Source organism: Sceloporus undulatus, chromosome 6, assembly GCF_019175285.1.
Source record: "Sceloporus undulatus isolate JIND9_A2432 ecotype Alabama chromosome 6, SceUnd_v1.1, whole genome shotgun sequence".
In the NCBI taxonomy this organism is placed as follows: domain Eukaryota; kingdom Metazoa; phylum Chordata; class Lepidosauria; order Squamata; family Phrynosomatidae; genus Sceloporus; species Sceloporus undulatus.
The window spans coordinates 9846947-9864470 of NC_056527.1; the positions used below are offsets into that span (position 1 = coordinate 9846947).

The 17524-nt window shown below is 40.1% G+C and overlaps 1 protein-coding gene across 1 annotated transcript in view; it reads right to left on the bottom strand.

The window, feature by feature from the left end:
• The window catches only part of PRKAG2 (protein kinase AMP-activated non-catalytic subunit gamma 2), a 242729-nt gene that overhangs the window by 158148 nt on the left and 67057 nt on the right, over positions 1–17524 (bottom strand). The window contains 1 exon segment of the mRNA XM_042477435.1: positions 10479–10550. Coding sequence (XP_042333369.1) covers positions 10479–10550 — 72 coding nt within the window.

The window sequence follows — 17524 nt, forward strand, 5'->3', positions numbered from 1 at the left end:
GACATGCTCTCTCGATCCCTGTCCTTTTTGGCTGACCGTCCAGGGTAGTGATGCTGTAACATTACTGTTACAACGTATAATCAATGCATCATTCAGGGAGGGAAAATTTCCATCAAGTCTAAAACTAGCAACAGTTAAACCATTGCTTAAAAAACCCTCCTTGGACCCCCTGGTAAGGAATAACTACAGACCGGTCTCATTGTTGCCATTTCTAGGTAAGGTGATCGAGAGAGCGGTCACCGTCCAACTCCAAGCAGTCTTGGATGAAACCGATTATCTGGATCCATTTCAAACTGGCTTTAGAGCGGATTATGGAGTTGAGACTGCCATGGTCACCTTAGTCGATGATCTCCGTCTGGGCATTGACAGGGGAAGTGTGACCTTGTTGGTGCTATTGGACATCTCAGCGGCTTTCGATACCATTGACCACGGTATCCTTCTGGAATGCCTGAGAGAGTTGGGCATCGGGGGCACTGCGCTCCAGTGGTTCCGTTCCTACCTCTCGGGCAGATTCCAGATGGTGCAGTTGGGGGACACTTGCTCCTCTAAGAGGGAACTGACATCTGGTGTCCCTCAGGGAGAAATTCTGTCCCCCACTTTGTTTAACGTTTACCTGAAACCGCTGGGAGAGATCATCCAGAAACATGGGGCATGGTGTTATCAGTATGCTGATGACACCCAAATATGCTTCTCTGTGTCCCCGACTGAAGCAGTGACTAAGGATGGAGTCTCTCCTCTGAATGCCTGCCTGGAATTGGTAATGGGCTGGATGAGGGAAAACAAACTCAGCCTGAATCCAGAGAAAACAGAAGTACTTGTGATAGGTTCCCCAGGCCCGGAGAAGGAAATTTATCCACCTGTCCTGAACGGGGTCACACTTCCCCTGAAGGACGAAGTTCACAGTTTAGGAGTACTTCTGGACTCGTCTCTGCAGTTGACATCTCAAGTAGATGCGACGGTCAGAAGTGCTTGCTATCAACTTCGGTTGATACGCCAACTGCGGCCCTTTCTGGGCCAAAGGGACCTTGAAACTGTGATACATGCTCTGATAACCTCTCGATTACATTTCTGTAATGCGCTCTACATGGGGCTACCCTTGTACCAAGTCTGGAAGCTTCAGTTAGTACAAAATATGGCATCCAGATTAGTCTCTGGTGCGTCCAGGTTTGACCATATAAAACCTATCTTGAAAGATCTTCACTGGCTGCCCATTCGCTTCCGAGCGCAATACAAGGTGTTGGTCACTACCTATAAAGCCCTACATGGCTTGGGCCCGAGTTACTTGAGGAACTGCATCTCCCCATATGATCCGCCCTGCACACTCAGAACATCTGAGAAGAACTTACTGGTAATTCCACCTTCCAAATATGTTGCCACATCCCAGTGGTTGCCACATTCAGTGGTGGCCCCACAGATGTGGAATGATCTACCCGAGGAGCTCTGTCTGACAACCCCCCTAGAAACATTCAAAAAGAGGCTTAAAACTCTTCTTTTTTGTCAAGCCTTCCCCCCTGAAGAATGAAGTTATCTACCCTGTTGCCATCGATTTCCTGCTTACCCTTGAAGGTGAATGATTGTGCTTAGAGTTCTGTAATTGTATGGTTTTATTATGAGATTTTATCCTTTTATGAAATGTCTGTATGGTTTTAATTGTCTGTACGCCACTTTGATCTGTGGAAAAGCGGTATATTATTATTATTATTATTATTATTATTATTATTATTATTATTATTGTTATGTGCAAATTTTAAAGGTTGGACACATCTCGAGCCATTTTTCTCAGTACATCCTGCTTAAATATTAGGCTAGAAAGCAAAGGGTTCTCAAATTCAGCAGCACAGAAACTGCAGTAGCCAACGCTGTTGTTTCATCTGTCATTGGAGCCTTTTAAGGCTTACTCTGTTCAGCAATCTGAGCACCAGGGGGCGAAAAAAGGATGCTGCAAAAACACAAGCTGATGAATCAGGATGTGAGCTGTGAGATTGAAGAAGCCTCCTCAATCCTGCCCACTTCAGTCTGCTGAATGGCTGAATGATCAGAGTAGCATCCCTGCCCCTGAACCTTTCAATGCAAGTGATGCATGCTGACAGACAACTGTCTGGGACTTATAGATCAGTTTCCAGGATGCTACTGCCTGGAACGTGAAGGTTATTTCACTCCTGCTATGCCAGCGTCTGTGGATGCACAATGCTTCAAAAAGCAACATGTGCCAAAACCAGCAGGCCCCTGCCATCGATATGCTTACAATTTAAATTTTGCCATCCGATTTTGCCATCTTAACTTCTCTACTAACTCATTTCATTTCATGGGGGGAAAGTACTATTATGCATTCATTAGTTCTAGTTTTTCCTATTCTTTATATAACGTGTGTTTTCTTCATAACTATTTTTTTAAATGGCAATCTGCTTAATAAATCTTATCTTAAAAGAAAAAGAAAACAGAAAAGAAAAAGGGGGCGACACAACACCAAGTCATATCTTGCTGTTTTCTGCACACACAAAATTTGCAAATTTTGAACTACAAATAGTCTTGTCAGTCCTGGATTCTTCTTGTCAGGGTTTCCGAACACTCAAGAGACAGGTGTGTCCAGTATTTTTTTAAAAAATATTGTTGAATATTTTCTCCTTCCCCATTCTGGCATATGTCCACTACAATTAATATTGGATTTAATTTTATGTCACCTTAACTGCCATGGCATCTCCTGCCCCAGATTGTCTTGGATCTGTTGTGAAGTTTGGGGAAAGATTCCTAGATTGTTTCGAACAATTACAATTCCCAGAGGAAAGGAAATACATACAGAAGTTGAACTCTGTAATGTAGATGTGCCCTTAAAGAGTGTGATACTTGAAAATCATGCACCTTGTGATATTTTGCTGGTATCTCTAGTGCAGAGATTGCACATCTATATTTCAGAATGTTTTGCTGCTCATCTATACCTGCCCATTCCTGCCTCTTCCTGCACCAGAGACGCTTTAAAAATGGTTCAGTACAAGTTCAGAAGGATAGCAACATGGAATGGCATGCATCGTACTTCCTCATGGAGTTGGAAGGCAGAACAGGACAAGGCTGGTTTCCTAGGATATCATTTCAGATCATAAATAAATAAATAAATAAACAAATAAATAAATAGTTGGCTCAGACAAGATACACTGGAGAAGGCAGGGAGAGACTAATAATTTCTACAAGCAATCTGAACATCAGCTGCATTTACCAGAAATGGTATCCCATCCATCTTACTGTCAAAAACCAGTTGGATTACTGCCATCTAGGTTAAGTAAATTTTGCTTAAAGTGTCCCACTGCACAAAGTAATGCAATTTTTGTCTTCTCAGATAAAACATTAGAAGAGAGGACACCGTCTGAGCCAGCTGTAAGATTAAATGGGCTATTAAAGGGGCATAACAAGGAACAGATTAAGGCAAGAGAAAGGTAAAATTCTTTGCACCTGGACCAGAGGAGAAAGGAGAAAAAGGTAGATATGTTGATGCTCTGGTTATGTTCTAAGCATGTTCTGGTAATTCCTAGTTGTTGATGAGCACTGAAGTCTTACCCATTTGTGCCAATTACCATGTACTTTATGGTTAATACCGTTAAATTAACATTAAGTGTACATTCATTTTAAAGGTTGTTTTGTATTTTTATAATTGTAGCACATTTTGAAGTCTTTAGATTTTAAAAGTTTATAAATATTCATAAATATTTAAATATTCAAGTTCAAATAAATATTAAAATAAAACAGTAGTTGAGGGGAAGAAGAAAGTTTGGAATATCCCTGCTGTCCCTTGGGGCGGCAGAAATGAAGACAAAAAGAGGGATATGAAAATGACTATGAAATAAAAATGACAAAATTTGTAAATGGAATTACAGTAGACAAGATCACAATAGTAAAAATAAAAAGGTAATACTACTTGGAACATGCTACATCATCCAACAATAACCTTTGCAGATTATTAGACAGAATCCAAATCATTAAAGGTCAAAAATTCTTGCTAGTGCCATCTGGTACACTGTGAAACTGAATGTAATAAAGATGGGGAGGGTGTGTTGAGTCGATCAGTACTTGTGCTATATAGGGCTACGAGATAATAAACAGTTTCTTCTGCATACAGTGATTCCCTTATCTGTTGGCAGCTAATTTTTCATCTCAGACTTTGATAGCACATGGTTAAAGCACTTATTCTCCAATCATGGGCAGATAATGATATTTTAATGATATTTACATATGGAGGCCAGAAAGCAGAATGCAGTATCACTAACATAAAAAAAAAATATCCAGACCATTTCTGATGATGAATGTAGTTCAATTTAATATGCATTTTTGCTATCAAGTAAGCAGATTATAAAATCCTGAAGTGCACAGCATGCTTAGTGCTGCATTGTGAAAGGTGTGAGTCAGCTCTGCAGAATTCAAAAGAATCCCTGCTTATTAAATCAAATGATTTTGTTAAATGTTAAAGCCAGAGAGACATGTTCCTGGCATTTTTCTTGAAATGGTCCCAAGGGAATAAAAGATTAAACACATAGCAGAAGGGCTAAATCTAAAAAATAAAACACCAGCAGCACATATAGGACTGGTTCATAGCACATAACAACAGCCCTCTTCCTCTCTCTTTTATGCACAAGGCAAAGAGAATGGAAGCTCATATATATCTGTGGGAAACAGAAGTTCTTCTGCTCACCTTGCTGAGGAAGATAAATGTAATTAGGGAGAACTAGAAGCCTTTGATTGTTATACTTAATGGGAGGAGCTCTGATACATTTAATTGGTTGTTATTCTTCACTCTGGTGGAACAAAAGAGCTTATAAAACCAAAGGAATAAGTTCAATTTAGAAGGGAAGATAATGGAAAATTTGGTCTCCAATGCAGCATGAGTGAATGCTCGCTGATTCTGTACAAAGCAAGAAAACAGAAATGTAAAGAATGCTTTGGGGGTCAAAGAGATGTCAGTCCATCAAAACAAAATGTGACAGAACCAGGTAACCAAATGGCTTCGTGTGGGAGTATGTTCTCCCCTCTGAGAAACTGCCATGTATTTTCTTATCCATGTTCATCCAGCCAGCAAGCTGTTCATACATAAAGGTCTCTAGTCTTCACGATATATGTTTAAAATGTTTCCACAGAGTTTTCTTTTTCACCTTTTTAGTGACTGTTGCAGCAAAATTTCATCACAGTTGATGAAGAAGGAGTGAACGGGGTCTCACAGAAGTACAGTAATACCAGATGACTGCTTACAGAGGAGAATTTTTTAATCTTTCCCTCTCAGTTTAGGGATGTCTCAGGACTAGGGGAATGAGACCCTTGCACTCCAATTCCCATCAGCCCTAGCCAGCCTTGTCAATGGTGAAGTAATAATAATAATAATAATAATAATAATAATAATAATTTATTTATAGCCCGCCCAATCACGAAGAATCCGGGCGGGTTACAACAGTAAAATACATCAAGTTACAATAGAGTTTAAAAAAAAAACCCTAGGCCTACCCCCCCCCCCATTCCTAGTACTAAAACAGAATTAAACAGTAATAGTATAAATACATTTAAAACATTAAAAACATTAAACAAAAAAAAAATAGGCAGAAAGATAGGTGGGGAAGAATAGACAGATGAGGGGACAAATATCTCTATATTTGGGGAGAGTAACTAAGTTGGAAAGGCCTGCCAAAAGAGATCCGTTTTGAGTGCTTTCTTAAAAGCTGTCAGAGTGGAAATGTGATGGATCTCCTCTGGCAGGCTGTTCCATAGTTTTGGAGCAGTAATAGAAAAGGCCCTCTGGGAAACTGATTAATCACCAACACCTTGTACTTTGCCCGGAAACCAATAGGCAACCAGTGCAGGGACTTCAAGATCGGTGTTATATGGTCATTCCTAGAAGTTCCCATAATCAATCTGGCTGCCATATTTTGTACCAACTGAAGTTTCCGAACTTGGCACAAGGGTAGTCCCATGTAGAGCGCATTGCAGAAGTCCAATCGAGAGTGCATGTACTACTGTTTCCAGGTCCCTCGGCTCCAGGAAGGGGTGCAGTTGGCGTATCAGACGAAGCTGATAACAGGCGCTCCTGACTGTCGCATCCACCTGAGCTGTCAGTTGGAGCGATGAGTCAAGAAGCACCCCCAAACTGTGGACCGAATCCTTCAGGGAAAGTGTGATCCCATCCAGAACTGGCTGACACAACTCCATTCCTGGATTTAGGGTTCCTATAGCAAGTACTTCCGTCTTACCTGGATTCAGTTTGAGTTGGTTTTCCCTCATCCAGTCCATTACCGCCCCAAGACAGGCATTCAGAGGAGAGATGCCATCCTTAGTCACTGCTTCACTCCGAGACATAGAGAAATATATTTGGGTGTCATCAGCGTACTGATAACACCCCGCCCCATGTCTCCGGATGATCTCACCCAGCGGCTTCATGTAAATGTTAAATAGCACTGGGGACAGAATCGTGCCCTGAGGGACACCCAATTTGAGCTCCCTCTTGGCCGAACAACTATCCCCAAGCGACACTATCTGGAACCTCCCCCAGAGGTAGGATCGGAACCACTGCAATGCAGTGCCTCCAATACCCAACTCCCTCAGGCGTTCCAGAAGGATACCATGGTCAATGGTATCGAAGGCTGCTGAGAGGTCCAAGAGCACCAGCAGGGTCACACTTCCCCTGTCGATGCCCAGACGGAGATCATCGACTAAGGCGACCATGGCAGTCTCAACTCCGTATCCTGTCCTGAATCCGGTTTGAAATGGATCCAGAAAATCCGTTTCCTCCCAGACTGCTTGTAGTTGATTGGCGACTGCTCTCTCGATCACCTTGCTCAAAAATGGTAGTAACGAAACTGGTCTGTAGTTATTTCTATCCAGGGGGTCCAGGGAGGGCTTTTTTAAGAGTGATCTAACTACTGCCTCCTTGAGATAGGGAGGCCGGGAGCCTTCCCTGAAGGATGCATTAATTATGTTTTTCAGCATCACCATGATTTTTTTCTCCCCCCTGGATAGCCAGCCAGGTTGGGCAAGAGTTGAGAGGGCAAGTCGTCTTTTTCAAACTACTAAGAAGCTTGTCCACATCCTCAGTACTTACTGACTCAAATTGATCCAGTCTAACAGTAATGGCGGAGGCACTGGATGCCTCTCTAGTTGTCTCTGTGCTCAAATTGGCATCCAAATCAGCTCTTATCCGAGAGATTTTATCTGCAAAATAATCATTAGAAGCGTCACAGCAGGCTTCAGAAGAATCTAATAAAGGGTTCTGGGTTAAGTTCCTCACTACCCTGAACAGCTCAGCTGGACGAGATTTTGCAGACACGATAGATGCAGAATTGAAGGATTTCTTAGCTGCATCTATCGCCACTTGACAGGACCTAAGAAAGGTCCCATGAAGTGTCTTATTGGATATGAGATGAGATCTCTGCCACTGGTGCTCTAGTTGTTGTCCAACCCGCTTCATTTGTCTTAGATCTTCCGTATACCAAGGGTTGCAATTTTGAGCGGGTTGGAAAGGACACTTGGGAGCGATCAAGTCAATAGCTCTGGTAAAATTGTTATTCCAAGTGTTAACCAGTAAGTAAGATGGCAGTAGTAACTGCTGAACATCTGGAGAGCTGAAGGTCGCCCACCCTGTCCTATATCCTAACTCAATATCGCCAGATGAAAGTGATTGCTATTAGATTTAGGACAAATAAAAGATTTGTTCAGATGATACACAGTTAGTTCATGGAATTCATTACCTTCGCTTTAAAAAGGGATTATACCAATTCATGGAAGCAAGGTCAATCAAAGGCTATTTGCCATGATAGTTAGGAAAGGCAGTATAATGCCACTAAATGGGCTTCCTGGCTTGCTACTCTGGGAAACAGGGCACTAGAGTTAGACAGATGTTTGTTCTGTTCCAGCTAAGATTTTCTTATGTACTTAAATATTTTTAACATTATTTAAACACCAATTATTTGATTTAAGCCTGAATACACACACGCACACACACACACACACACACACACACACATATACACACATACATACATATATCTAATTTGTCATACAGCACTTTATTTTGAAAGTTTAATATCTTTTCAAGAGAATAATATGCAGGGATGATATGTAACGTGTTCATTTACTACAGTTTTCTCTACTCTACCTTCCATTCTCTGCCTTTTCTGCTGTCCTCATTGGAGTTTTACTACATGCAGTGAAAGCAGTTAAAAGCATGGGAGGGAGAAAAGAAAGGGAAGGAGCAAAGGAAGGAAGGAGAAAGGAGGGGAGAAGACAGAGGAAGCATGCATCCCACAGTCTCATAGTGTTGCAAGTTTGTGCAAAAAGGAATCTACAAAGAGAGAGGGGGGAGGTGGAATGAACAGATAATGAAATGAGACAAAATGAATATGGATGGAGAGATAAAAAAAGAGAGATGGGAAAAGTTGGGGGAGAGAGAAGAGATACTGGAGGAGACTGGAAGGCAAGATAGAAGAATGTATAGATGAGTCCATGACATGCAGAGCTACTAAATGAGAGATAAAGGAGGGCGGAATCAGAACAAAAGAGATTGCTGAAAATATGGAAGAGTGAGAAGACATTGAAAGAGGTGAAAGATGCCAAGCATTCATGGAGAAAGTGGAGAAAGGTCATATAATCAGGAATCATTTTGTAAGCAATATAATTAATTTCCAACATTTCAGCAAGTGTATTTTGTGCAAGAAATAGAGCATAATTATATTAAAATGTCTTTTACATGTGCAATATGCCAAGCTTGGTGTTGTAAGAGGAAACGTATATTTGTTCCCCTAAGAAATAAAACTACTTTGGCTGTTATTAAATTAAGAGGGGTTTTTGTTTGGGTTAAGGCAGATTTTAATACAGTTCAGTATTATTTAGAGAGCCAGCGTGGTATAGTGGTTTGAGGGTTCTCTGCAAGAACAAGGTTTGGATACCCACTCAGCCACTGAAACCAATTGGGTGACCATCAGCAAGTCACACTCTCTCAGCCTCAGAGGAAAGCAACAGCCACTATGAGTCAGACTTCACAAAACCAGGCTAGAAAGACCAATCCTCTGACTCTATTTAAGGTAACTATCTACCTATGTTTTAAAAAACCTGCATGCAATAAAAAAGCAGAGGATCTAGACATTTAAGAGCAGAGATGAGTCTCTTATTTTAGGAAAAGGCTGGGTATACCAATGGTGTGCTATTTATTATCCTAATTACATGACGTGGAGGATGACAACCAGAACTTCAAACACTGGGAAAGATAACAGTCACACGAGAAAATGATCTGGAACTCTGATGTCTTCTTAAGCTTAACCTAAGCAAAGGGAAACTTATCATTCAAAAGGTGCTGACTAATTATTCATCTTATTTTCCTTCCAAAAGGTATAATTTCCTCCATTGGTCAGACTGACTCATATAAGCCATTAGTTCTCTTCCCAGGGCAGGAGAATGAAGATCCTGTGGTTTGTGAAGAGAGTGAGTCCGCATATCAAATAGATTTAGGTACGAGGCGATGCTTCCCTCTTCAAAGAAAAAAAAGGACATTGCTCTAAATCCACGGACAAACTACACTGGCAGCGGCACAGAAAAATAAAACCCTTAAAGTTGTGACAATTTGGTAAAGCTGAATGAAATCCACTGGCTGACCTTGAGCAAGTCACACTCTCTCAGCCTCAGGGTAAGGCAATGGCAAATCTCCTCTGAACAAATCTTGCCAAAAACAAACAAACAAACAAACAAACAAAAAACCCATAGGGTCGCCATAAGTCAGAAGATATAGCTAAAGATGTAGTAAGAATGACAAAATAATACTGTTATTGACCTAAAGGAATGGAAAACATCTGAAGGTAATTGGATTCACCAACCATTTAAATATACCAAAAGGCAGAAACTAGAGGAATTGCTTTTCAAAGGACACAGTCTCTGGCATACCTTCTGCTCTTGATTTCACAGTGATGCTCAGTGACTCTCCTCTCTCTTTTCCTGCAACCAAACCTCTGTCCAAAATCTAATTCTGACAAAATCTCAACAATTTAATTTCAGATAGAATTCTTGAAACTAACCAAAGAAATGCAAAATTCCTTTCTCTGTATAATTAAGCTTTACCATGCAAAATTTTAGTCTGATTGTTCATCTGCTTGTTCGTCAGTTCCTAAATCTCTATAGCTTGCTTAAGGGTTAATTTTCATACTGAAGTCTTTAGAAGATCATTTTTGCTTTCCAGTTCACCATAGCTCTGATTCTATGAAAGTGTCTTCATGGATCAAGATGTGCAAATAAGGATGGGTTGGTGGCTTATCGTTGCCTTTTCACAAGACCACTTGACCACACCATCAGCATTGAGGTACACGTGAACATCATAGGAACGTCCCTTTTAAAGTATCAACCCTAACTGTATCAACCCACAGTTCTATATTCACAGTAAAACATATCTCTCAATGTCAAGGTGATAAACAAGTACTTTCTGCAAGGATTATATAACCAATGTGGAAAAGCCCTGAGAATCCTACCTTTCGTGAGGCATGTTTCTCTGAATTGTCCACATCTCCATCCAGGAATGGCATGGCAAATGAGCTGAGATCCTAAGAGCGAAGGAAAAGTATAGAATTCAGTGAACACCTCTTAACGGCCCCAATAAGATTTCCATTTTAAAAGAACCAAAGGATTACTAGGGGGAAAGGAATACTCCTTTACAGACCAAGTGATCAGAAAAGAGCTATTCTTCTGAAAATACTTTGTAAGCCTGCATCAGCTATAAAAGCAGAAAACACTAAACACTTCACTGTCCTGGTGAATCTTCCAGTGGCCCCAGCAACTCACTGATTCATATATTTTATGAAGGGCAAGGTGATTTTATATGACTGCCAATCCTGGGCCCACACATTATTTTGCAGCAGTAAAACTAAATCCGTCAAAGTTTCTCACAGTTTTGGTTCCTCCCTTCGGGAAGATGAATGTTCTCTATGGACTTCCTTTAATCCACACTGCAGCGTCTTTCATCCCAGAAACAGCCAAGAAAATTGGGCAAAATGTAAGCCTGTTCCCTCATACATAAAACTTGTGTGTTTTCTATCAACAGTTCCCCTTGCCTTCTTAGTCAGTTAGAAGAACTGTTTCTTTACCACACATTTAAAACTCACTCCAGCTCATTCTTCTTCTAGAACATTCTAGACTGGAACACTCTCAGATGTGATAAGGGGATAATATCCTCATTTTAGTACTGGCATTTCTGGATTTCCACCTGTCTTATATTCCCAGAATGCACAAATATAGCATAATTCAAGAATTTATTAGACTTCCTATCATTAGTAGCTATCTTCATACATTGCAGAGGAACATCAGCAGCAGCAGATTACTAACAGTTTAAAGTCCCAAATTACATTAAAAGGAGATTATCCTTTCATAAGACAGTTCAATATACTTATATTAGCAGGAACCAAGCTCTTGGTAAATTAATTAACAACAATTAACACAAAACCAGAGGGGAAGGGAGTTATTTACAGTAACAATCAGATAGCTCCAAGTGATGCAAAGAAAATTATGCTTATGAGACAAATTTGTCCAGGTCATCCTTAATTAAAGAAAATAAGCTGCAATTACATTCCTGCCCCTGCTGCTTGTTGTCTAAAGGACTTTATTTCTAATGATTCATGTGTTGCTTTGTAGCATGCCTTTGTTTAATAAGCATATGATGTAAACCAGAGAGCAGAGTGTTGGATTCAGACTGGATTCAAAATCCATCCTTGACCTAAAAGAATGAAAGTTGAGATGATGCCAGCCCACCATTTCTCATCACTTCCTCTCTTCCACAGGAGCATCCTGGCCATGCTGACTACAAGATTCTGGGAATTTTCATTTAAAAAACTAACTTCTTCAGGCTATGAGAAATATTAGCTGCTACATGGAGTCTTATTAGATTGCACTAGTTGGAACTGATGGCCAGTGTTAAACAGTGACTGTGGGGTGGGCAAAAATCTTAGCCTTCAAGTAATTATCAAGATGTAAGGGAAAACATACAGAGCCAGTGTGGCATAGTGATTTGGACGTTGGATCTAGGACACTGGGAGACCAGGGTTTGAATCCTGACTTAGCCATGGAAACCCACTGGGTGACCCTGGGCAAGTCACACTCCCTCACTCTCAAAGGATGGCAATGACAAACCGCCTCTGAAGAAACGTGCCAAGAAACCCCCGTGAATAGGTCCATCCCCTTGGGGTTGCCATAAGTTGGAAACAACTTTAAGGCACAGAACAACAAAGGAAAACATCAGTTGGTGCCATGTGAGTGTGTGTTTCATGATTAGCTACCTACTTGTGATACAGATTGCTGACAACAGCAAAGGCAACTAGTTGGTCACAAACCACATACATACATCAATCATTGCTGACAGAGGCAGCTCTTGTCCTTCCACTGTAGTTCCTGCTGGATGCCAGTGAAAACCAAAATTCCCTTATCCTTCTGATCAATCTCTTGCAGCAGCTGGGAGCTTCTACTTGAAAATTTATTTGCTGGACACAGGTGCTTTCTATGAAAATCCACTAGGACACACTCTTGCCGGAATCCTATGGCTGACTACATAAATGTTTGTACCAGAAAGTTACATGAAATTTATTTACAGGTAAGTATGTATAGGCTTGCAACCTTAAACAAATACAGGAAGAAGCCATGAAACCAAACTTTACACAGAGAGAGAAAAAGCTGATGTGTTTTTACAACTTGAGAGGCAGACAGCAATATGCAGCTAACATGGTTCACTGCAATTGAGGATATTCTACCATGAACTCAGGTCAGAGTTTTTAAAAGCAATTATTTTTAAAAATGCCAATGAGTTTTGAGATTAGATGTGTGATGACAAATCTTGAATTCTTGGCATCAGACACACCCAAATTAAGTGATCTGATAGTCTTTTGCACCTCAGGCTCAAAAGCTAGGAAGCATCAGATATACCCAGAAAAGGTAAGATTTTACAGCTTCCAGGTTTTTCCAAAAAAGGGTAATTTGGTCCACAAATTCCCCATACAATTTTTGAGGTTGGGGAAAAAAGGCAAGCCATAAAAGACAGTAAGTACCACAGCCATCACTCTGATTTCAAAGGCACATCTTCAAGAGTCTGAATGTTATTGGGGACAGTGGTAGGAAATATGTTCATTTTCCCTTACACTCAAGTTTGCCACACTAAACAAACACACAAAACTACAGAGAATGCCAACTATACTGGAATCCCCTTGGTGGCTCTAGACAATCTTCAGGGGGTAAACAGAAGAGTCACTATGGTAGATTAGAATACTCCAAAGTGCAAAATCAAACCAAACAACAGAAACACCCAGATCAGTTTCACTGAGTCTGTAGAAACATTTACTGTTTGCATAAAGAGTCAGAGAAAGTTAATAAAATCCCATGGATTTTTTACATTAGTCACTAATAACCTTCAGTTTAGAAGTTTACTTTCCATACTGCAAAGCAATTGGCCATAAGGCACATAGAAACATTAAAAGGATGCATAACACTGCCATATTTCTAAATACGTACCCTGTATGTATGTGACTGATGGGATTTAGGTAAAAAAATGACCCCAGGTGTTTGACTGTCTTTTCATTCATCTCTTCACGCTCAGAATTATGATGTTTTGTTACTGATTGAGCATCACCTCCAGTGGTAGACAGATGGCTACAGGACCAACTGAACTGTTTTTTTGTAGCACATATCAATGAGAAAACGCAATGAAGACTTCTGGCTTGTTTTGGTTCCACTGCAAATCTAAGACTTACAAACACTGATCAAAAATACAATCTTAGGCACGTCTACTCAGATGCAAGTCCTAGCACTGCAATCCTAAGCACAGTTACTTAGGAGTAAGCACCCTTGAACACAATAGGCTTTACAGAATTAATATGTTTTAGGACTTCATTGCACACTCCTTTATGCAGACCTGAGAACAGTGTAGGTCTGCAGCTGCAGTACTATTGAAGCAGCAGAGATTTGAGGCTTGTTGATAAAACACTGAAAGTAATCTAAGTGCAGATAATAAATGTAATATTACAGTACTCTTTATTACAGTTCAGTGCCATTTTTCTCCCCTGGAACTCAAAGCCAGGTACATGATGCTTTCAGGAATGTCTTCCACTGTAGTGTAGTGCACTATGTTCTAAACAATTTAGCCTCTGCAAGCTAGATGCATCATATGCTTTGAAGCAGAGCCTCAAAATGTTATATTTTAAAAAATAAACCTTAGAATTCCTCAGACAGCACAGCCAGGCTCTGCTTTTACACCATGTTGTTGTTATACTAATATACACATCAATATTTTAAAAGAGTCTTATGTCCATTCAATCAGTAATGGAGACCTCCAAGCACAGTAAGAATAATTTATTCAGCCTGCTGCCTTCAAGGGAATGTAGTCTGGACTGTAGGATTCAACTCTGCCAAGTGATACCATAAAAACCATGCTCTTCCATGACTGCTCTGATTCACATAAGGCACAGGTACAGAAAGCTATCACTAACCAAACACACATGCAAAGGCTTTAGGATGAATGGGGTTTTTACACTCCTGGCAATATTGGGGCAGCTTTATGCGCACATGCAGAGCAGTCAACAGTGACTGATACAGATATTATTTGTATAGGAGCTCCTTGCAACCTCCTATGGGTCTGTGCAATCTCCGAAAGTTTCGGATTCTGGCCAAGAATACCAACAGCAAGAACATATACCTAGCTAGAGGTCCAGGATTTCCGACCATGTGCATGCAACACTGAATGAGGGTATGAAAACACACACAAAGAGTCAAAAGGATAAAAATGTACAAAACTGTAAATGCGAAGAGAAGCAGAGCTGTTCCTCAGTCTCACAGCAGTTGGGGGAAACAGCTGCTCTCACTGCTTGCTTTGTACATTCTTTTTGGTTAATAGCCATGAGTAATTATTATGAGCAAAAAGATCAGCTGGCACGCAAAGATATTAAAGCTTGAAGGTTATTGTTATTATTAATCATTTATGCAGTACAGGACCACAAACAGCTTTCATATCTTTCATTCGTTTCATCTTCACACCAGCTTTGCATAGGAAGCCACTGTCATTTCCATTTTTACTGATGAACAACTGAGGCTTGGAAAGTATAATTTGCCCAAAGAATCATTTATTGCACAGTCAGAATCATCCCTGTTCATAGTACTTTACAAAGTATATGGGGCAATTTACAGCACTTAAAGATTTCCCCATCCAGATTTTGACAAATGGGAGAAGGAAGCAAGGGAACTAAGAAGAGCAAGGGAATGTAATAGATATTTGACCATATCCAAATATTCAAACAGGTTCACCATAATTAATGGCAATGTTGGACAGGTTTTTTTCCTCTAGGAAATTCAACCCATATTGTCTCTGAAAACCTGGAGAGTGTGCTGTCTAATCCATAGTTCTTTCTACTGGACTGTGTTTGAAGAAAGTAGCTGCTGCTGCAAAAACACTGAACTGAAGGCAGCAGTGCAGTGAGACAGAAAGTATTATGCTCTGTTGACCAAGCAAAAGTAGATGGTGGGCCCGCAAGTATTCACACAAGCCAGGCAAATCTAAAGGCATTATGTTTTTAAGTTTTAAATTGTTTAAAATGTTTGTGATATTTAATTAAAATGTGTATGCCTTCATTATACTGTATTGTATTTGTCTCAACATGGGGGAAAGGGTGTTATGTAAATGATGATGATGATGATGATGATGATGATGATGATGACGACGATACACCCAATGTGCAGGAAAATAATTTTGTAACATCAGCAAACAGTCTTGGAACTCATAAGGCTATTATGTCCCAGCCTCCTAATCCCAACCTTGCTCTTGCCATTAAAAAAAATAACTTTTACACAAGTTATTCAAGAAAATAAAATAAAGAAAAGTTAGCCAATAGCAGTTCATATGAGAAAAATAAATGTGTTCAAAACAGCCAGGCCCAGTTCTGTGACACTTTGGGGTCAAAGGTGGGCTGTGAATTTGAAGAGATCGATGGACACTGGTTTAAGTAATTGGGAACATAAAACAGCAACTTTCCACTCTCCTGCTGGGAAGAAACACTTGACATTTGAACTGAAGTTATGTACTTCATTGTAATTAAATTTTGGTGAAACAAGCTATGTTTATGGATCTCTTTTGTTAACTAATTTTGGGTTGTTTGTTGAGTGCCTTAAAGTTGTTTCACATTTATGGTCACCCTGCGATAAAAGTATCATAGGGTTTCCTTGGCAGGATTTGTTCAGAAGGGGCATGCCTTTTGCCTTCCTGTGAGGCTGAGAGAGGGTGACTTGCTAAAGGTCACCCAGGCAGGTTTCTATAGGCAAGAGGATAGTCATAGCCCAATAGTAAAACTACTACATCATGCTGGCCCAAAATTTCATAGGGAGGACAGAATTCTTACTTGTTTGACAATATCCTTATTTTGCACCTCACCCCAGCTACATTCCTGGGTAAGCCCACTCACACCATCAACTCTGCATGAAAACAATTGTTCCATAAAGCACAGTGGGGACAGGAGCTAAGCAACTTTTACAAGGTCTCAACTAAATTCTCTCAGGCCCCATACAGACAGGCCAAAATAAAGCTGCTTCTGGTCACTTTGGAGGTATGGAGTTTCAATGATGCATGCGTCCTAAGAGTCTGGAAGCTGCACCAAAGCTGCATTCCAGTCCTTAGGACTGGAGCGTGGCTTTGGCGCAGCTTCCGGATTCTTAGGACACGCACATCATTTAAATAGCATACTTCCAAAGTGACTCGAAGCAGCTTTATTTTGGCCTATCTGTTGTATGGGGCCTCAGTTTCTTGCAAAACACTGAACTGTGATTGTTTTTTCCTACAATGGAAAATGGAACTTTCATTCTCTTCCTTTTTCTTCAAGCATGCAGAAGAATGCAGGAAGAAATTAGAAATCTTATAGCTGTAAACTCATTCCTACTAATATCTAAATCAATATATTATCCAAATCAATAGTATCATAGAATATATAAATATATATCTAAAGTATTATTTTTGTACCTTTTGATATACTTCATCAGAACTTGGAGACTGGATTCTTATGTTTAAAACTCTTTTGTTTGTTGCTGTTTTGACCCTTTTTAGATAAGGCTGCAAACTACCACTTGAAGGTTAATGACAAAAAACACAGTTAATCTGGGCTAGAACTGTGTCAGTGGGCCATATCTCTGTTGGGGACATTAAACATATTCAGTTGGCAACTGTGTCAGATCTAGAAAGGTCCAAAGAGTAAAACAGTCAATGATGCAATGTACTGTCTACAAGTCTGCTGTGCGTGCAGTATGCCATGCATCATGCAGAACCCTTGTAACCTCAGGCAAGAAAAACAGAGTGTGTTGTTGTTTTATTTAAATGAAAATATTTGAAATAAGTACTTTCTGGCATCAAGCAGAAAGCTATTTGCTGATAGAACTGATAAGAAGATGTGATTAACTACCAAATATTGATTTTACAGTACATTTAGTACCTCTGTGAATGAGCTATCCAGGCATGTACAATGCACGTACTCATTCTGAAAATGTGTAGCCTGACATTTTCAGA